The 21,259-nt window shown below is 45.5% G+C and overlaps 2 protein-coding genes across 2 annotated transcripts in view; both read left to right on the forward strand.

Annotated features, from left to right (window-relative positions):
• The first annotated feature begins 3,807 nt into the window (after positions 1–3,807).
• The window catches only part of Mrps6 (mitochondrial ribosomal protein S6), a 50,828-nt gene continuing 33,376 nt past the window's right edge, over positions 3,808–21,259 (forward strand). Inside the window, exons 1-2 of the mRNA XM_055614844.1 lie at positions 3,808–3,817; positions 4,683–5,035. Coding sequence (XP_055470819.1) covers positions 3,808–3,817; positions 4,683–5,035 — 363 coding nt within the window. The remainder of the gene's footprint in view (positions 3,818–4,682; positions 5,036–21,259) is intronic.
• The window catches only part of Slc5a3 (solute carrier family 5 member 3), a 28,388-nt gene continuing 12,085 nt past the window's right edge, over positions 4,957–21,259 (forward strand). The window contains exon 1 of the mRNA XM_055614825.1: positions 4,957–5,035. The gene's annotated coding sequence lies outside the window, so the exon portion shown is untranslated. The remainder of the gene's footprint in view (positions 5,036–21,259) is intronic.

Raw genomic sequence — 21,259 nt, forward strand, 5'->3', positions numbered from 1 at the left:
CTGCTGGAAACGGAACTTGGGTCCTCTGTACCAGCAGTATATGCTCTTAACTGTTGAGCCACCTCTCTGTCGTTTTTACTCAAAATCCCAATTGTTGGATTTCACCCAAGAAGACCCAGGAGCCAGATGCTGGGGTAAAAGCCTGCTAGCTCAGAGAGGCAGAGAAAGCACCCAGCCGACCTTCCTACTCTTCAGATATCCTAGAAGGAAAAAGTCCTTTCTCCCTCTCCAAGGTGTCTTAAATACTTTTCAAATGGAATGTCCCTCCTTTCTACTTCCTTGGCTTCTCTATCAGTCCTCTGGACTTCCTCTCACTCTGTTTTGTTTGTTTGTTTTCATGTTCACTTCCTGTCAATTGGTTGCTTGCTCTAATTCTTGACCTAGTGTTAACTTTATTGAATCTTTTTTACAGAAACCACTTAGATTAAAGGTGTGTGTTAGGGCTGAGCCACACCACAATTAGAAACAGGTTTTTTCAGTATATAATCTCCGGGTTTATAGTGTGATCAAATATCCTGCAATATGTCTTTTAACTAGGAGATGGTGAGGTTAGGAAAATGATACTTCAAAGACCTTATCTTTGTTGTTGTTGTAGCAGGGGCCAATTTGATGTCCTTCTCCCTCAAAATGCACTTGCCAAAATTGCTAATTTGGAAATTGGCAGATAAAAAGTGAAAAAGAAAAATGTTTAAAGAGCTCTCCAAATACCTGCCCTGAAAACATATGTTTCATACAGCATCTCATTCTGCTATTGGGGTCACTGATAGCACACGTGAAATGATGGAGACATGTAATGATTAGCCCATATTTACTGAGAAGAAAGAGAAACTGAGGCGAGTGATATGGCCAAGAGGGTGTGGAAGGGCACATGAAGGTTGCATGTAGCAGTTTAGAAATGACCAGGAGGGGTCACAGGTTAAATAGTTTAAGTATGAAGCGCTGTGGCCTAACACTGACTGACAAATGCACCGTGAGCCACAGACGGACATGCCGGGAAGGCACGCCAAGCAGGCACCCCAGGCCTTACAGGTTTAGGTTGTGGGAGCAGAGGGCTGTGGGGCAGTCCCAGTGCTCAGGGAGGTGATATTCCAGAATGTGCACATACCTTGCCATTAACAGAAGCTGGTTTTCATGAGCGGTAGGTGACAGGTGGTGGAGCACCATGGTCAGCAGATTAGAACATGTTTGAGTCCCAGCACAGTCATTTGTCCGTTAACTGAAACTTTATTTCTCCACTTTCTTTTTATTATTAATTGTGTGCGTGCGCGCGCGCGTGCATGTGCTTCCAGAGTCCTGAAGAGGGCACCCAACCCCCTGAAACTGCTGTTACAGGGAATTGTGACATAGGTGCTGGCAATCGCATTTGGGCCTTTGGGAGCAGCAAACATTCTTAACTGATCTGCCACCCTTGCCCGTCGTTCTTCACATGCTGGGGGCCACATTTAGACACAGCAGGGTTTACACGCACAACAACTTGCATATGGCTTACCTCTTCTCAGTAATGTTCAGAATGCATCATTTAGAATACAGGGGTCCTGCACCCTTTAGAGTAATCCACCGACAACAGCCAAGTCAAAGCCCGGAGCCCACAGAAGGCAACAAAGGCTTGTAAGCAAAGTTGTCTTGTTTTCCTTTAAGTTATGCCAGCCCAGGGCTGTCCAACTTGGGACAATTTACCTTGTTTCCTTATCAGATTTTTTAAATCTACAGACAGGGCACTCACTAGTTGTTTGTTTTTGTTTTTGTTTTTTTCACTTTCCACTGCCCACCCACAGTAGACTCGGGGTCCTGGCAGGGAGATCAACTCAAAGTTCTTTCCAGCCAAATTCCAATGCTCTTGAATTACAGGAACTCACAGTATGGCCTCTCATGACTTTTATCATGGCTACCAGGATACTGTCTGTCTGCCTCTGCTGGAGAGAAGCCACCCTCAGGGACAGGGAGGAAAAAGAGACTTGGGAGAGACTAGTAAGATGGCAGGAAGAAGCCAGGTGGTGGTGGCACAAGCCTTTAGTCCCTGCATTCAGGGAGGCAGAAGCAGGCGGATTTCTGTGAGTTTGAGGCCAGCCTGGTCTACAGAGTGAGTTCCAGGACAGCTAAGGCTACACAGAGAAACCCTGTGTTGAAAAACAAAAACAAAAACAAAAACAAAACAAAACAAAAATGGCAGCAAGGATCCTGATAGAGATGGCTGGGAAACAGCCCCTGGAAAGGATACAAGGAGACCCTGTAGTGATAGTTTGGGCAGACACCAACGAAGATTTGAATATTGTTGGAGAAATGTGGTTGAAAAAAAAAAAAGAATGACAAGTTGAGAGGGCAACAGGGTTAAGAAAACTGAAAACAGACCTGCAATGGTCTGAGGGGAAGGAACAAGCCTTTAGGGAGAAGAGAGTTTAGCAGAGTTGCTGGCAGGGAGACTGAGTCACACGGAGTACTGCTGGTCAAACTGGCTGGGGCTAAGCACGTAAGTCCAGAGTTCTTTCTGGTTTGGGGCAAGTGATGAAGATCTATTACGCCTCATTTTCTTATCCCTACGTTCTGAAATGAGTATCGGTACATGCAAAGCACTTACAGTGCTTTCCGGCTCACAGTGGATGCTCAACATGTTAGGTCTGGTGATAATAATAAAAATAAAATTCAGCTAGCTATCTTTGGGAATTATGATGAAAAGTTCAAGGTCAAATCTCTCATTATATAGTAATAGAAAACGAGATGGCAAAGGCAATTAAACTGACCCAGAGTACACTGGATTTCAACTTGTTTTTATTCTCTCTTTTTTTTATTACTCTTCAAAATAACTTGAAAATTACCAAAATCTCTGGCTAATAAAAACCTTACATATCTACTGCATTAGACTATTTTCAAGATCTTGAAAGATATATTTATTTTTAAATTTTTTTTCACAATTTATTCATTATATTTCCCGATTGAAGTCCCCTCCTTCAACTCCTCCAGTTCCACCCTCCCTCCCTCTTCCCCTCATCCCCTTCCCCCAGTCCACTGGAAGGGGGAGTTCTCCAAGAGCAACATATTAAATATTGTAGAAATGGCTTATGATTCTATATGCTTACTATACATAATATATACAGTTTGAAATTATTTTGATAAAGTTCAATTTACAGTTTTAGTTGGAGATGCCAAATTTGCATCAGGATCTCTCATAATTTTAAGAAAAAAGCTAACCACAACCACTTATTTAAGAAATTGACAGTAAGGGGGGATTATGGTAGCCAGCTTCCTTTTCCTTTTCACAAATGGGATGGGTCTGTGGGTGGCCAACAGCTTGGGAGGGTTGTGGGGTGATCTGCACCCTGAGGCGTTGTGCAGTCAGGCTAATCTCCCCCCCCCCCTTGTTTAGCTAGAGAATCAGGACTCCACCTCTCCCTGGGCATCAGGGAGAACCCGGGGTGCTTCCAAGAGGAGAGTCCCATGCCAGTTAGGTCAGGGGGATGCTTGGCATTTGGCTTGGCTCAGGCATGTGGGGCGCCTATCTTCTCTTCCCTGAACTGGGCCATGAAATGATAACAGGAAGGACGGTTGCAAGATCTGGAATTCACTTCTGAAAGTCTAGAAACTTCTTTAAGAAAAACACAAACAAAAACCAGGAGCGTGGCTGATGCTACGTAGTGATTTGGATCGAAGGGTGAGGGTTCCGTACAAATCTAAGAGGGGAAAATGTAAAGGACCCAGGTGCCACAGTTTGTATTCAAAAGCCATCACTTTTTGTGGAGATTGGTTGCAGGAAACTCTAAATGGTCTGTGGTGACAACGATAGTCTCCATTTGTGCTTTACCAGGACGCCTAATGCCACTGAGTAAGAGGGCCCGGGTGAGGTCCAGAAGCGCTGGCGATGAGCCTACTTTTCGGACACTCATTCTGTCTCTACATGCTGGTGTACGACCTTGAACTAATTAAATTATCCTTGCATGTTTATATTAGCTAATACCTAACATAGGGTGAATGTGGTTTGCTTCACAGAGCTAGTGTGAGAGTCGGAGACTTGGCTCGGTGTGATGCCTGACAGACAAAAAGCCCTCACTAAATTACTGCCAGTTACTAGAGCACTTTAAAGTTACAAGAACAGTTCACTTTGAGACCCTTTCAGCGGGGGTGGGAGCCGAGGACAGCACTGCAGAGGGATGGCTCCCTTCAGGAGCACCTTACTCTAGCGGCAGAAGGGAGGGCGAGTCCTGAGCTCGTTCTGCGTGTGCACACACCCGTCTGTGCTGTGGCGCGCTGGACCCTCTAAGACGCCTCTCCTCACTCCCGTGTTCTCGGGAACACTCAGGGTCCTTTACCTGAAAGCAAGATTGAAGGAATGATTGGGGAGAGTCGAAGCGCTAGCCTGCTTTTGGGTCAGGCCAAGCGCACACAGCAAATGCCCACCTAACAGCCCTTGGGTCCCAGGTTTGTTTCTTTGCGGCTCGGTGCACCCCGCCTTCCTCCCTAGAGACGCCGGAGAGGGGTGCACACCAGCCAGACCGCAGCGCATTGCACCGCGGCGCACGCGCACACGCTCGCCTAGCGCCCGGGGTGGGAGGGTGGGGGGAAGGCCTGGAAAGTTCCACTGGGTTCCAGGCACCAAGGTTGGTAGGCGCGGAGGAGGCGGGGTGCGGGTGCGTGTTGAGCGAGGAGAGGGCCTCCCACGGGCTGCTCGGGACCGCGTTCGCGCGCCGCAGGTTCGCGGACCCAGTGGCGGCCCTGGAGGGCAGGGAGGCGTCCGCGGGGGCGCGGGGGCGGGTGGCCCGCGGGCGAGGGGCGGGGCGGAGGTGCCGGTGGGCGGGGCGGGCCGCGGTGGGCGGGGCGGGCCGTCTGCGCAGCCGCCGGAGCCTTTAAGCCCGGCCTCGCGCGGTCGCAGCGTGCTTTCCCCGCCCGGGAGCTGCCCGCCGCTGGTCCTCCGCGGCGTCCCCGCATCCCCGCCCTCCGCGCCCCTCACCCCATCCCCGGCTCGCCTCGCTCCGCCTCGGCGCCGCCGCGATCCCGGGCAATGCCCCGCTACGAGTTGGCTTTGATTCTGAAAGCCATGCGGCGGGTAAGTGACCTTCCCTCAGACCGTGTTCCCGCGCTGGCCCGCCCCGCCCCGCCGTCCCTAGGCCTCCCAGCCCCGCGCGCCCGGCCAGCTGCACACCGGGGTCCCCTCGCGCGGTCCGCGGGAGGCCGGGAGCGCAGGGAGGGGTCGCGCGTGGGTCGGGCGCTCGGCGCGGCCGCGTGCGCGCGGGGGGCTGGGGAGGTGTGTGCCCGCGCGTGTGCGCGATCGCGGGAGGGGGGTGTGCCGAGCACGCGGAGGGCCAGGGGGCGGGGCGGGCCTCGGACCCCCGGCCCTCCGGAGTCCGGTGGAAGGACCGCGGGAGGACACACGCGCGAGAACCCAGGCCGGCTCCGCTCTGCGCCCACGCGTCGAGAAGCTGCTCGTCGTCTCCGCCGGCCGCTCGTCCCAGTCGCCTGCCCTCGGCGTCCGCGATCAGTACAGCCTTCCTCCAAAGCCTGTTGGTGCCGGCTGTGTACCCCACGCACTGGTCACCGCTGTCACATTAAAAAAAAAAAAAATTCTTTTGACCTCTCTTTTTCTGACTTCAGCGAAAATACTGTTCCGGGTACCCTTAGCCCAGTTTCATTCATCCAAGTTGTGGCCTTGCTTGTGCCTTCCGAAGACCTGTCCTCCCCCAGCTCTTGATTGGTCTTGCGGTAGGGACTTTCAGGTTTGGAGGGATGATAAGCCACCGGCAGCCGGCGGGCCACGGACTGGGGTCGGCAGCGGCGGAGGCGGCCACCCTCGTCCTCTGTTCTGAGTCAGGCACTCCTCAGTCGTCGCTGAAATCCCCATTCTTCTGAGAGAATTCGGTAACGTAGTGTGCTTTTACGCCCCCCCCCCCCTTCCCAGCAGGAATAATTTAAAACAAAACAAAAGCAGTTGTACCTGGTCTGAACCTTGAAAGCAGCTTTCTTCAGCCCCGGGCATGTGGGCTTTGGGTCAGTTTCAAGGAGTAACTTCAGTTTGAATAAACTTAAGCCAGGCATCATGGGCTGGCTAGGCTCTGTTGAACAACAAACAATCGCATAGCACAAGGGCATCATTAAGTGTGCCTTGTACAGGCTTGGCAGGGAAAGGACACCAGAGCCACCTGATGGTCCAGAGGGCTGGCCAGCATTCTCTTGTGTCCCCAGGTTTAATTACTCCCTGCCTTCCTCCGGGAGAACTTTGCGATGTTTCTTTCACCTTTTGCTTGTGTGCTTTACCCTCCTTCCTGTTTGGATTTTACAGTTACAAGAATATATCAGTAACGGGTGGAGCTGGGTGGGTGGGGAATGCAGATGGTTAGGTGGAAATAGTTCCAGCCTCCCTTAATAACTTTTTAGGGGATAATAGAAACTGAAAGGGTGACCACTAAAATTCCCTTTGCATCTTGTCTTAGACAAGGTGTAAGGTAGCAGGTGAGCTTTCTAATCCTTTGAATGAAAGGCTCTCGCTTACCATGGCTGCCAGTATATTGGCTTAAATGTATTTTACCACTATATGGATCTGTTTCCCTCCAAGTCAGAAGTCAGAGAGCAGTTTGATTAACCAGTTCTGAGGGTAGCACCCTCAGGGAGGTGTTCAAACACTCCCTAGGTAAGAGGGGTGATGGGGTAGAGAAGGCACCAAAGGCAGCCCTTAAACGTAGTGTGAAAGTTGTGTTGAGATCCTGGATCCAAGTCAAACTTTTTTTTTTGTTCTAACTTTTAGAAGGTTGTAGACAAGGAAGGAAGACATGCGGAGTCTAGACAGCTTGTTTGCTTTCAGCTTTAGAAAGTGGAATTCCAGTGGATTTCAGTTGGATGTAATCCAATACAGTTGGATGTAAAGAGCACCTTGTTTTCCTATGAAATGCCACAGTGACTTGCACCCCTGCAGCAGGTATTTAGGAGAGCACAGTTCCAACCCAGGACAGTTTGCTTCTGCAGCAGGAAGCTTTCTGAACTCTCAGTTCTCAGTTGCATGTTGGGTACGTGACAGTGAGGCCTTTAAGGTGACAGTATTTTCCCTTCTTTCTCTCCTCCAAGCGTTTTGTGTGAGAGTAAGCTAAGTAAAGCTTTGTAGCAGAAAACCAGACATTGGTCTCCCGGTATTGTACTGTTGTTTCTCCTATGCCTACGAAACAGTCTCATCTTCCCAGTTGTGACTCTTAAACCTTACTGCCTTTCACCTCAAGCTTGACTGACTGCAATTGAGCTTTCACAGTTTACGTTTAAAGATACGTGTTGAGGCCCACAGTGGCTTTGCAGCAGATTCCCTGAGAGTTCTCGTGCCAGGACCTCTGTAGATGCAGTGGATCATCACATGCCTTTGTCTTATTGCATTTCCAGGCTTGTGTGTGTCTACATGCAGACCAGAGTCCTCAAGATTGGTGTACTTGAATTTTAATGTATTACAAAGTTGTAGTTTTTATTCTGTAGCATTAAAAAGAAAATAAAAAAGATAAAAATGTGGCTAACTTCTGACACAGTAAATGTGAAGCTGGGCTTTGCGGGGGCTGGCAGGTTGTCCGAAAGGTGATGCTTAGAGAAGCTTAGGTTGTCTTCATACAAGAGTTGTGGACCCAGGCTTTGGAAGCCCTCCTACCCCAGGCTTCCAGTAGCTTCAGGAGAGAAAGCAGGAAGGACACAGCTACAGAGGGAGCACCAGGCTGCAGATCCCAGCAGCTTCTTCTCACAAGGACTGCCAATGGGATGGTGAGTGTGTCCTGCTATCCACCTCCACTCGCTGAGGAACTTCCAGGTGGATTTGGGGCCCGTGAGTACCAAGACTGCCAACTTTAGTTGCCTCTCATTAGTCTGGGAAGAGAGCTACTGGACACACTGACAGAGCTACACCCCAGCCCTAGAGGACTTTATAGGTTGTTTTTGTTTTTTAATACCTGGAATGGGTGTAGAAGAAGACATTTTAGAAGAGGAATCTGTGCGGTAGGTAAATATTCTTTGGTTACATAGTTCAGAATACTTTGTTAGATCTTATCCTTTTGGTCAGGCAGTTGATCACAGTTGGGATGGATTTGTGACAGCCATGGGGAAGGACTTTTTTTTTTTTAAATCATGTCATCGTTACTCAAGAATTGCTAATATGAGGATGGTTTAAATAGTTACTAGCTTAATCACTAAATGATTGGTGTACCATAAGATAGCATTTATATGTCCTTTTGTATATAGGGATTTTTAACAGTAGGCATCACAGGTGGCGGTACAGGTTTATAATTGAAACACCTGGGTAGTGGGGCCGGAGGATCAGGAGTACAGTGTCATTCTTGCCTGTATAATGAGTGTGAGGCCTGCCTGGAATTCATAAGAACCTGTTTCAGAAAAGCAACAGAAACACTACAAGTGGGAGTGAAAGTAGGTAGCTAGCTCAGTAAGACATTAAGTTATGTCTCTTTGTTTTCAGTTTTAATGAAAAGCAGATTATCATTCATAGTAACTCACCAAAGTAGTTTTCAAGTTAAGAGTTTTATGATGTGCTGTGGAGTTAGATTCAGAAGACTGTGATGATGATGACCTTTGTAAGATGCAGAAGGCAGTGAGTTTTCTAAAAGTTAGGATCTGAAGAGTTTCTTACTGTTTTTTTCACTCAGGTAAGGTTTTGTGATGTTCTAGTGTCCAAGCTAGGGTATTCTGGAAGTAGACCTGCAAACGGCAGCCTTTCAGGACTCACGGATGGGGCCGGCTTGACAGCTTTTGATAAGTAGGACATGTTGAGATTTCTGGGTCCAGAAGTTCAAGTGGATGTGTCCAGCTGTCAGGTGACCGTGTCAGTCTGTTCTGTGTCCTTTGGGCCTGACCATAACAGCTTAGCTGTATCTTTAATAATCACTCTTGCCCTGTGCTTGACGCTAACTTTAAAATTGCTTTGTGAACAATGTGGTCCTTTGCCTTGGCATTAAAGTCCTCTTGGTTGCAGCTTGCTGCAGCGACAGGTGACAGAAGAAGGCGTCTGTCCTGTCCTGCCCCTGAGCTACAGCTAAGGAACAAGGCCTGGCCTGGGGGTAAGAAGTCCTTCCCTATCAGAGGTCCACCTTCTGCCCCAGCTGGACTCACACTCCTTACTAATGCTTACCTGGAGTTAGAACTCTAGGCTTCCACTACATCCCTTCACTGTAAGATCACCCTAAAATGTTCAGAAGCAGGTGAGATGGTTTGTAAAGCAGTCCTTCCCACATAGTGCTAGTGTTGTGCTTGTCATCCTCAGCTGATGACATCTGGGATACAGATGTTGGGGTGAACAGAGGGGAGAATGTGTCCAGTTATTTGCATGTGTGGAAGTCATGGCATTTGAGCTCAGTCTGACTTCTAGCTGATTTAGTGGCTTTCTGCTAGAATTTGCTCATAATCTCATGAGTTTATATACTCAAAAGAAAAGAATATCTCCTTAGAATTTATTTAAGAAAGGCATATTGTTGAGCCATCAGGTTTGTTAACACATGTAATTATCTTTCATAGGGATATCAGATTTAAGGAATTAAGCAAACAAATGCCCAGTAAGTTGTTAATTTGCATAAAAGAAACACTGCTGGGCAGTCCATCTTTTTAAATTCTTAGTTATTCTAGAAGTAGAGTCTGGCAAACTGGCTCACTTGCCGCTTAACCTTTTTTATGGACAGTATTCTAAGAAAAGGTATTTTTTTTAACATTTAATAGTTGAAAAAATGAGCAATATTTTATGGCTCTGTGGAAATATGAAAAGCCCAGACATCACAGTCTGTCAGTGAGGTTGTGTTGAAGTAGTCAGTTTATCATCTAGTCCTTTGCAGGGTAGACAGTAAGCTCAATGCTTCTCCGGCTGTTTATGGTGCTATTTCCTGGTTTTTCTTCTTCCCTCCTTCCCTCTTTTTACAGTATGACACCTTTGATATCTAGCTGAGGTGTGGTTTCTGAGTCAGGCCCCAAACTGGCTTTTCTCTCTGCTGTTGTAGACGGCTTAGATACCACCTTTTCATTGCATACTCAGCGTGGTTCAAAACTCAAAATCACCTGCTAATGCCCTGGACTAGAACTTTCTATTCCTGAAGTCTCAGTCCCAAATGCTTTCTGCCTTAGGTGGGCATTCTTGGATTCCTGCAGGTTCTCAGTGGTTTCTTCTGCTGTGTCACTGGGGAGAACAGCTAGTACTCACGTTTATTGCAATGCAAAGATGCTGGTTCTTGAAATGCCTTAACAAACCTTGTGAACGTTTGCTGAATTAGGGCACACTGTTTTCTCAGAAGATAGAGTTAAATGTGGCATCATGGTGGTCTCTGGTATAATTCTAACATGACCACTTAATTTCCTGTGTTCTCCATTCCACATATTGAGTGACAAGTGGCTCCCATGTCTGCTGTTCTCTTTTATTTTCTTCATATTCATGTCTATCACCTTGCTCCTCTGTGTGGAATTTCTTCCCTTTCTGTATTACCACAGCACTTCCATGAAGACCTTCAGGTACACTTCAGCTCACCTGTTGCCTTAAACAGGTGTCAAGGACCTGCACTGTTGATGATGTAGACAGTAGTATTCCTGTTGTGTCCGCTGTTGTTGTTGTTTTTTTTTATCATCCCTGTGTTTACTTTCTACTTTGTACTAATAGCTAATTGTTTAACGTGGCTTACCTTCTGTGCTAGACTATAGTTTTTTGGGGTCAGGTGTGTTTAATTTTTGTCTTTTCCTGTGCTCTGTCCATAAGAGGTGTTCACTACCTGCCTTGGAGGATTACTGCTATTTCTTTAGAGTAGTTTTTGACAGGACACAACACGGTGACCTTCTGTGCCAGCAGGTTTGCTGTCAGGTCAGTATGCTTTCCTGGGACTGTGTGTGTTACATGCTGCCCCCAAGAAAGAGTTTCACTGATTTCAAGAGGATTTGATGGCAGAACATCTTGTTTTTATAGTAATTTGCATATCATAGAAGCTGACAAAAATAAAGGCAAACTTTATTCTGACTCTGGAATGACTCGATACGAGGTGAGTGGCTGGAGTAGGATGAAGTGCTCCCGGAGCACCTCGGAGGACCAGTAACTGGTCGGGTCTGTAAAAGCCTTCTGCTCTAATGCAGCTGGCAGGAAGTCGTAGGTGCTGCACTTGCAGACAAAAGAGGCCCAGCTCGGGCAGAGGGACATTCAGTATCATCTCCGCTTTCCCAGGGCTTTGGTCCCAGGCTGAGGTTGACAAACATGCCAAAGGTGTGTGGGGATGGTTTCTGATGAGACGTGGTGGCCGAGTTTGAGGAGACCTGCTGCAGTGCGTGCTCTGACCTTATGCTCTAAGTGAACAGAGGAGCATAGGGTTCCAAATAAAGATACTTGTTGCTACAGTAGAATCAGTAAAAACTGGCAGCAGGGAGACCTAGAAGGTTCTCTAGAGGCAGACAGAACTTGTTTTAGGTCCCAGCATACGCTTCCTGCAATTTGTAACCATGTTAGGCTCCCCAGTTTCTCCTCTCTAATGAGTGTGGAAAGTGGGTATGCAGCATGCCTCCAGAATGGTTGACTGTGCTCTCCCTCACTCTCCCTCTACTGATGCTTCCTGAGGTAAACTTGCTCTGCTTCTGGCATCAGCATCTGACACTGAATTGCTGTCTTGGTAGTGTCTGAGCTAGTGATGTTGGTCCTGGTCACTGCACATGTGAGCCTGGGTTCACCTGTCTTCTCGTTTCCTTGTAGAAATCAGGCGTATCGGAAATGAGATTGTATAAATCTTGGCACCAGTCAAATGAGCTGCGTCTAGATTAGCTAGAGCTCTCATTTTGTAATTTCTGACTTAGATAATTGGATTTAAGTTGCTGTTTTAAACTTCTTTGAGCATATATTTAGACAAAGTTCACCTTTTTTGTCATTGGCTTATAATAGGACTAATAACTACTCAGTAAACATCAAGCATGTTCTCTCTTAACGTCAGTGGTGAGCACACCTTTCATTCCAGCACTCAGAAGACAAATTTCTGTGAGTTGTGGCCAGCCTGGTCTACTGAGTGAGTTTCAGGATTGCTAAGGCTATGCAGAGAAACCCTGTCTCAAAAAAACAAACAAAAAAAAAAAACCCAAAACTACCCCCTACTCCAGCATTTCCTGGTTTCAGATTGTTGGATTATGTGAGGCTATTTAGGCTAAAGTGTACACGTAGAAGCATTGGAGTTGCATATAACTTAAATATAGCCTGACAGTGTGAACGGCGAGAGACGACATCTACACTTCCTATCTTCCCGATTGTTGGATTATTTTAAGTGCACTTCGCTTTCCTTCTGTTTGCCCTCTGTCTTTTTTACCTCCCTCTCCAGGTGTAGTTTCATCTGTGTTAACCAGACTGGCTCAGAACCCAGGCTGACGTCTAATTCTTGTTGTTTTCTCCTGCCTCAGCCTCCTGAGTACTGGTGTTACATGCATAAGCCCTCGTTGCTCATCAGGTCTGCTTGATTTGCACTTACATTATTAATTTCTTAGGAGTTAGAAGTAGTACTTCTAGGCAGCGATGCTTTGTCTGGAAATGACGTCTTTGGCAGGATGTGCATATTAGGAAGATGGTCATAGTTACTAGCCTGTGATCCTCAGGGTCTAGCGTTAGGAAGAACAGAGAGGTGCTTTCTTAGTCAAGGCAGGATGGAGACAAGTTTTCATTTGCGGCTAGGCTTCGTATTTCTGTAGAGTAGAAACCATGTTAGTACCACAACTAATCTTTTCTTTTTGTCTTTCTCCCTTCTTTACTCCTGCTCCAGATACCTGACATCACATTGCAAATGCGAAACCTCAGATGCAGGTTTTTGTGACCATGTCTTCTGGTCAGTGTTTCAGTTGACATGCTTGGCTTTCCTTTGCCTGATTATTTCTTCTGTGACTCATTGTCCCTGTTATGGGACTCTGCCCACTTTTTGAATACCCCAGAGGTTGGGGCTTAGGTAAGACCTTAAAGGAAATTGGAAGTAAAAACATCAAGTGTCTCCTGGAGCCCTCAGTCTTCAGAACGTGGCACTTGGCTGCTTTCCTCCCGTGAGCACGAGTCTGGTTTTTTACTTTGTTTAGATTTCACTTTGTAAAAATGTTCTTCTCGACACCTCTTCTGTCCGTTAAATTCTTTTATTTTATCAAGTGCAGACATGGGGGCCAGACTCCTGTGTGTGGCCCAGCGTGAGAGCGTTGTCCTTGTGAGGAAGCAGGCAGGGCCCTGTGTTGAAGTGTCTGGGAAGAGGTTCCCATCAGGAATATGCAGTTCTTGTTTCAAGTACAGAAATGCCTAACGTCTCTGATAAGTGCGTTACAGATGTAAACATCCGTCAGCTACTGGTTTTCAGTTGGTGAGTGAAAAGCTAACTTTGAGTATAGGCCGCTTGCCTGGTGTTTTCAGCATAGGAATACTCTGTTCCTCTGTTTGCCTTTTAAATGGCCTGATCTTGTTAGGTAGATGAGCTAGTCTGGGTTGTTTTGATTGTGTCTATTTCTTTTGTTGGTGTACTGCTTGCCTTCTGTTTTGTTAGCTGTCAGGAGAAAGCGTCTGTATGGAGTTTGTGATCTCAAAACGGTAAGTCATGAAGGTTCTGGCAGGGACAGCCCAAGCCTGAGGACTTGGAGCTCTTCTGGTCTCACAAGAATACTGTTTTCATGTGTAGACCAAGTAAGTTTTTATTTATATTATTTGGGTTTTTGGTTTGTTTTAAATGAGTCTGTATGAGAAAGAATGAAGAAAACTTGAGAATTTCTCCTAATATGTTTTTTTTTGTTAAATGTTTTATCTGATTAGGATGAAATCACTGAAGTCACTTCTAGAGATTCCAAGATCTCATGTCTTCTGATATTCAAAGGAAAGCAGTTCTGAAGCTTTTCTGGATAAGCCCTTCTAGTGTCTTACCTGAAAGAGAAGAGGGAAGCCTCGCTGCATCCATCGTTTGTGACACCATGCTTGTTTGTGTTGATTTTAGGCTTCATTCAGGACATACTTTTAATATCTCCTCTAGATACTGTTAAATTATTCTGTTTCTAGTCTTAGTTTTGCTTCTTGAAAAAACATTTCTCTTTACCTTAGGGGAAATGATGACACAGCTGACCCATCTTTAGAGGAGGATTGGTTTCTTAAAGAGTTATTTAGACCGGCCTTCCAGGAAGATGCTGGTGGTTCTAGTGCCTGCATCATCACGTGGGGAAAGAGAAGCCACGTAGTATCTGTTCGAGGCACATAAAACACAAACTGAGTAGGTTGAACACGCCACACACACACACAGGTGGAAGGTGAACTGTAGTGTTGACCTGGTTGAGTTTCACTGCGTTAAGCCATGTGGTTGTTAGCCTTAGTGGTAGCTATCACCTCCTTACTGAGGCAGAGGCTGTGGGTGTGGACATGCACTGAGTTTGTGCTTTTCCTTCACTCTGGATTCTTCAGCATCTCGAAGATTTGTGTGATTTATGCAGCACAGGTGAAAAAAAGGGTGTCTAGTATCACACAGCTTATTAGTTCCAGGACTCTGGCAGTCTGAAGTGGGGAGTCCTGTCTTTGATGATTGCGTCTAAGAGTATACCTTGTAATTATCTTCGGTGTTGAGGAAAGTAGTTTACATCTATTTTGGGGACCCATTAGGTGCCAGTGCTACCGTGCATTTCAGGGGTGCAGTGGTTGATAATCACAGTCTGTGTTCATGGTGTTCAGGGTTCAGGTTCTAGCAGGAGACGTACTAGCACACAATACAAAGAAATACGAATGGAAAGAGGAACAGAGTGTGCTAAGTTCCAATATAGTTAGTGTGTGCAGGCGAGGTGGAAACTTAAGTAGGTGACCTGAGGTCGTGAACCAGAGCATAAGAAGGTTGTGATGTAGTTGTTTGTACATAATCCTTTCAACAGTTGAGACAGGCTGTCATGTATTTCAGGTATTCCCAAACTCAGGAATGACTTTGAACTCATTCTCCTGGGTCCTCAAGTGTTAGGATGGTAGCGTGGGCCACCATACCTGCTTTAGACAGCCCTGGAGATTGAACCTAGGGCTTCTTGCTTCTCACGAGCTGTAGGATCCCCATAGTTGTTTAACCTAGTCTCTCTGGTGTCGCCTTGGGGTGTGCATCCCCACAGTTTATAGGTGAGGGGGTTCAGGCATACGTTAGTGTCCTCTCTCAGCTCAGTCTCTCTAGCACAATTGCCTGTTTTGAAGTATATTTTATATTTTCTTTAACCCTTGAAATTTTCAACTATTGCCAGGTGGTGGTGCATGCCTCTAATCCCAGCACTTAGGAAGCAGAGGCAGACCGATCTCTGTGAGTTCGAGGCCAGCCTGGTCTACAAAGGGAGTTCAGGACAGCCAGGGCTGTTACAGAGAGAAACCGTGTCTCGAAAAACCAAACAAAAATGCTTTTTTAACTGTTAGAAGAAGAGTGTGACAGTCTGCAGCATGGTTTTCTTCCTCATCACTAGTTGTTAGGAATCACACCTCTGTGTGGCCTAGCGATGCTCATCTTGATATACGGTCAGGAAGAAGAGCTTCTCAAGGCAGTTCAAGCATGGCGTGCAAGGTTCATGTTACCTTCAGCTTTTGCTGAAATTTATTTAATTTTAGTTTAAAATAATCAGAATTAAATCAAGGATCATGCTTTTAGGTATTGATGGGTTTCCTTGGGCAGTTCTACAGGTGTCTCCAAGAATAGCAGTGGTGCTTTGCAGATGTTTGCCTCATTCAGGTTTTTCTGTAGTTCTTTCTTACGGTCAGAGGTAGATTAGAAACCTTAGGGATGGCCACAGGGCCGTCAGGGTGTCAGTCACAGTGCCAGTGAGTCCTCTGTTGGGGGATGTTAAGCAGTTAGCTGGTTTTGTTAGATGACTCCATGGAAAATGGTACCTCTTTTTCTTTTGTAATGAGTGATTATGGAGTGACAGACTTGAAACTGGACATTTTAGTCTTTAGCAGCTATCTATTGACTGTAGTATTTGAGTCAGTTACTGCTGGAGGACTTTAAAAGCAAAGTTGAGTATACCACTGTATACATTTTTATGTGTACATTAAACATTTGCTATGTACCTCTTTAGAAACAGGCTCTGCAACTTCCTGCTACCTTAACATCTGGTGTTGTCTCTTTACTATTGTCTATTCCAATCTGAATTCAAGCAAGTTTCACAGGTTATACTTTCTTGTTGGTCTCAGGATGCTGTTAATAATAAGTGCATCCATTGTTTCCGCAGTGTTTTGAGTTGGAGTCGGGCTATTTTCTTGAAGGTGGTAGGTAGGAATTTGAGTTATTTGAGGTTGACATTGTTACTGTGATAGAGCAGTCTGTTAAAAGATCACGTGACTATCTTGTAGCAATAAGAGGGATTATCAGTGAAGGTATAACACCCATCTAAAACTTTTTATTTTAGTTTCTTAAGTCTCTACTTCTCTTCACCCCATATCCCTGCTAATATCTCCCAGCACCCCAACACTAGGTAGGAGAGAATGAAGGTTAGCGGGGAGTGGGGCCAGAGTTCTCTTTGATTATTTCTGGCTGGTTAGGGACTGCCAATTCTTTGGGAGAGTACCCATCTCAGTCGCCAGGGCCAGGATATCCAGCAGTCCAGCTAACCAGCAGATGGCAAACCCAGCAGCAGCCATCTTCCTTCTTGGAGCATCCCTGGAAGTGTTCTCTGAAGTGTGTTCTTTTTCCCTCTCCCTCTCTGTCTCTTTCTCTCTCAGAGTGTTCCCTCTGGAGTCTCTCTTGGCTTTGGTATTTATACCCTCTCAGAGTCCTTGGAGTTAAACTATCTGTAGCTGCCAGAGACCACGCAGCTTTCCGATCTATATGAGGCAAGTATCAGCCATGGACAAACTAAAAACAGCTCCATATCTCACACTTGGGATTAAAACAAAAGCCTGTTGACATAACATGACAGTTTCTAAAGAGACCAAGACTCCCCTGCGAGTGAGTGCAGACATCCGTTTATTTTGAAGTTCACCGTCCGCTGTTCTTCAGGTCTCAGCTTGGATTGTCACTGCTGCAGTGCAGTAATGTGGGTGGAAAAGGCTTGTAAGTGTTGGGTTCTTTCCCTCCGTTTTACACTTATTTCTTGCCTCAGGCAGTTGAATTTTCTTCATGTGCATGTATTTCTCTTCTGTCTCTGTGTGTATCTTCTTGAAGAACACTAGAAAAGGATACACTTCTGTATTTGCACGGAGGGGTTTCCTGTACTTCAGTGATTCTTGACACTCCTCAGTTTTTGTTTCTTTTTAGTATTATTGGGAATCAAACCCAGGGCCCTGAACAGGCTAGGGAATTAATTACTGTAGTAACACCAAGCTTCATCCCTGGCTCCTCAGTATTTTACCTGTAAATTAGGGATAATTGCCCCTACTGCTTGGCTTTTGTGGAGACTGGAGGAACTGCTCCATGTTCTGGAACAGCACTGCCTGGCATATGGCCAATGCTGATGCAGGGACCTGTTTCATCTGGGCTACTTTGCCTAGTGTGTGCGAGGCTCAGGGTTAGGCCTGTTATAGTCAATGAAGCAACTCAGGTCTGTTGGAGAAGGAGATGGAGAAGGTAAAGTTCTTCATCAAGTTGTCAGCAACAGCAGGCTTGGGCTTACAATTGTATGGCTTAAGCTTAGGGAATTGTTGCCTGCCTTCAGAGTGTGTGCGAACAATCAACAGAGAAGAAACAAACAGAAAGCAACACAAACACATAAAATGGGGAACATATTCTGAGTTAGAGTTAGTACAGTAAGGGAAGTAGTTGGTGGGGAGGGTAGGAGCAGGTGACATCCCCAGATAGTGTTACATTGCTGCGTGCATGACCTACTAACGCTCCCTCACTTTGTCTCACTGACCTGTCATTCTACACACACTTACTTGTTCCTGCTTGAAATTGAGGGAAGAAAGTACTCTATTCTTTTTTGACCCTTCGAATCTGCCCTCTCATACTGCTTAACAAAGCCAGTCTTGCCGTTTGGTGATTGTGCGGGAGATCCAAAGTTCAGCAGCCTCACTGCAGTGCTTGTGAATGAATCACTCATGTAAGACATGCAGCACCTGCTCGAGGCGGTGGCCAGGTGCACAGACTGTGCCTGTGATAGCTGTCCGATGGTGTTGTAGGAGGAAAAGAGGGTAGGAGGGCACAGAGGGTAGGAAGGCAGAGAAGAGCAAGTCTTGACTGGGATCACAGAGGTTCTTGTGCATGTCAGGCCACAAGCTAACACTGAACTAACATGTCCCTCAATCTTTTTGTTTTTAGTACCATTTTCCCATGTTTTCACTCACATATGATCACATTCAAATAGTTGAGTTGGATTTTGCCACGTGTCCTTTGCAGTGTTTTCAGTTTGTATGTGCTGTGTGTCTGCCATGAGGATTTTTCGGCTACTCAGAATTTTTTCATTTGAGGTAGTGCTTTTAAAATTGCAGTTGAACTCACTTGCAGCTTTGTCTTTAATTATGCCATGATTAGCTGACATCATGTCAGCTGGATTAAGAAAACTTGATTTTGCTTTTAAGTGTCTCTGTTCATATCTTCATTCTGCCTCTTTAAAAGTAAAATGTGAGTACTTAATACTTTGAAGATCATTAATTACTCCATTTTTTCCTTACTAGACTTTGACTCAAGTGAAAATGCATATAAAAAGTCTAAGATAATGTAAGCTTTAGTATATCCTCAAATGAAAGTTGGAACTAATATTTGAGCAACTGGCTGGGATCCTCTTTAGACATTTACAAGTGAATTGGATACATTGGATACATTGTTTACTCCTCTTTATTTACTGTAAATGTAAGTAACATTTGTGATGATTCGAAAATCCCTGCACACAGTTAAATTTGAGAGGGCCAGTGTCGTCATCCCCTGTGTGTTCAGGTTGGAGGCAAGAGATTGAGCAGAGCGCCAACCTGTTGTATGCAGAGGTCCAGTATTCATTTCTTGATGTTCGCAGTAAGTTCACAGAGATACATTGTTGCAATTAGAAAGGGATAGGTCTTCAGAGTCACTATTTCACTATTTCCTGCAGGTGTAGGACCTGCAACTCTGTTCTGGTAACCTAGATCCCACTTTACTGAGTGCAATCTGGTGTTAACCTGTGTTGTCTGTTGCTTTGGGGTGGAGAAAAAGGAAGACTCAGGTGTGTTCTTGGGAGGTCTTAGGGCCCTTCACTGAGAGTATTTTTCATTTCTGCACTAAGCAGGCTTGGCTTGCCAGGCCACTACTGACAGCTCTGCAGCCCCGTGCACGTTATGCCTTGAGTGTGAACTTACTGAGCTAAGGAAAGTGCAGTTGGTCACTTTTAGGGGCAACATAATCTAGGCCAGTGGCTCTCGACCTTCCTAATGCTGTGACCCTTTAATGCAGTTCCTCATGTGGTGACCCAGCCACAGAATTACGCCATTGCCACTTCATAACTAACTTTGCTATGTTACGAATTGTCATGTAGATATCTGATATGCAGGTGGTCTCAGGCGGCACCTGAAAGGATTGTTTGACCGCCCCTCCTCCAGCCAAAGGGGTTGCGACCCACAGGTTGACAACCACTGATCTGAACTTTGTATCGTGAAACTGTGATGGGAACCCTAACTGAGCTCAGTGACTTTTTGTTGTTGTTCCCTGTTTGGTTTTCATGACATGTGGCTTTTCTTTTTAGATAGGTGGCATCCTGGACATTATATAGATTGTTACAAATAATTTCATGGTTTGGTAGATAAATAAAATGGTCACCCTAGACAGTAAAAATGAGATTTGGTCATTTAACCAGCTCTGTTTTTGTCCTCATGTTTGTTTTTTTAACACCTGAAGGAGTTAGTAGTTGATTTAAGTTGGGTCTCGCCTTTTCTTCTCTTTCTTGTCAGACTCAGCACCATGCATATTTCTCTTCTTTGTGGGTTTAATTCATTTAACTGCATGACCAACAAATATGCATTCAGATTTAGTGTGAAATATATTACCCATGATTTTAGTGGGAGTAAGGCCTACTATTGAGAGCACCTTTTTGCTTGAAGTTGGCCGGAATCAGCTCATGAATACTGGGGACCATTTCTGTATGCTCCAAATTTCTTGTTGTGGAAATAATTATTTTTCTTAAAAAAAAAGTTATGTTAAGGAAACAATTTAAAATGTTGCACGTTACTTGGATGTATGTCTGTGTACATTCTCCCTAAAATAAAGGACTCTGGACCTTGTTCATGGTGCTTTTGTTGAAGAACTGCTCGCTTCTTGGAATGTAAAAAAAAAATACACAAAACTGATCACATTTTATTTAGGATCCCTCCTTAAAGAAATGTGAAAAGTCTGCTTGAAAGACTGAGATCAAGGCTTTGGTCACTTGTGCTCATGACTGAAATTTGAGGTGTGCCGTCATTGTACTTTAGTATTTATATCTTCCTACGATCTGAATTGACCTGGTTTGGTTAACTGTTTTCTGTTTTAGGTTCTTTATGAAATTTTAACTTCTATATGTACTTTAAGTTGGAAGACTCTGAAAATACACCTACAGGCTAATGAGAGGCTGCTGTCAGCAGTGGCTTCGGAAGGACATAGAGGCAGGAAATAGTCAGACGTGCGTTCTGACAGCAGCCCAGGCTGGCCTGCTATTGAAGCGGTCCTTTGCCTCAGTCTCCTGAGTGCAGGGGTTACAGGTGTCCCCGTGCCCAGCCGTGGACAGCTCTGAGCTCAGAGTTAGCCACTCTGCTATTTCCTATGAAGGCAGATCTAAGGCAGTTGGGACGCGGGACTTGTATGGGGATTTCAGCCAGGTGAAGCCTTCCACAGAAAGCAGGCTGTAACTTAGATGGGGAAGCTGCACAGAGGAAGTCACATTTGACAGGAAAGCACTGGTGCCAGCACTCATTCCTAGGAAAAAAAACAGGGAATGTCTACTTGGCTTTTGAGTACTGTCTCTGAACACATCAGCAGTAGTCAGAAACTCCTTTTTTCAAACAAAGGCTCTGAATGTTTTCTCAGCCCTTGGTACTTCTACCAAGAGCTTTACATGAAGGTCCTTGGAACCAGCAAGGCTTTACCACTGTAGGGGACCAAGTCCCCAGGGTGCACTAGTTCTGGAGTCGCAGGGCGTCCACTGAGTGCAGCTCTCACAGCTGACCTCCTCTCACCGTGACTGAGGGCCGCTCTTTCTGTTCAAACATTTAAAGGTGTCCTTCTAAATGAATAGGATTATTAGTTGTCTCAGCGCTCACTTAATTGTTGGAGAGTTGTTCTTAAATAATTTGGAAGTTTTTTTTTTTTTTTTTTTTTTTTAACTTGAAAGATTTGGAGAATTAGGAAAGCAGTCATCGTCATCAGGATTTGGCAAGTATGAAGTAAAGATATAAATTTGT

This window comes from Psammomys obesus, unplaced genomic scaffold (assembly GCF_907164565.1).
Source record: "Psammomys obesus unplaced genomic scaffold, mPsaObe1.curated_primary_1811, whole genome shotgun sequence".
NCBI classification, from domain to species: Eukaryota; Metazoa; Chordata; class Mammalia; order Rodentia; family Muridae; genus Psammomys; species Psammomys obesus.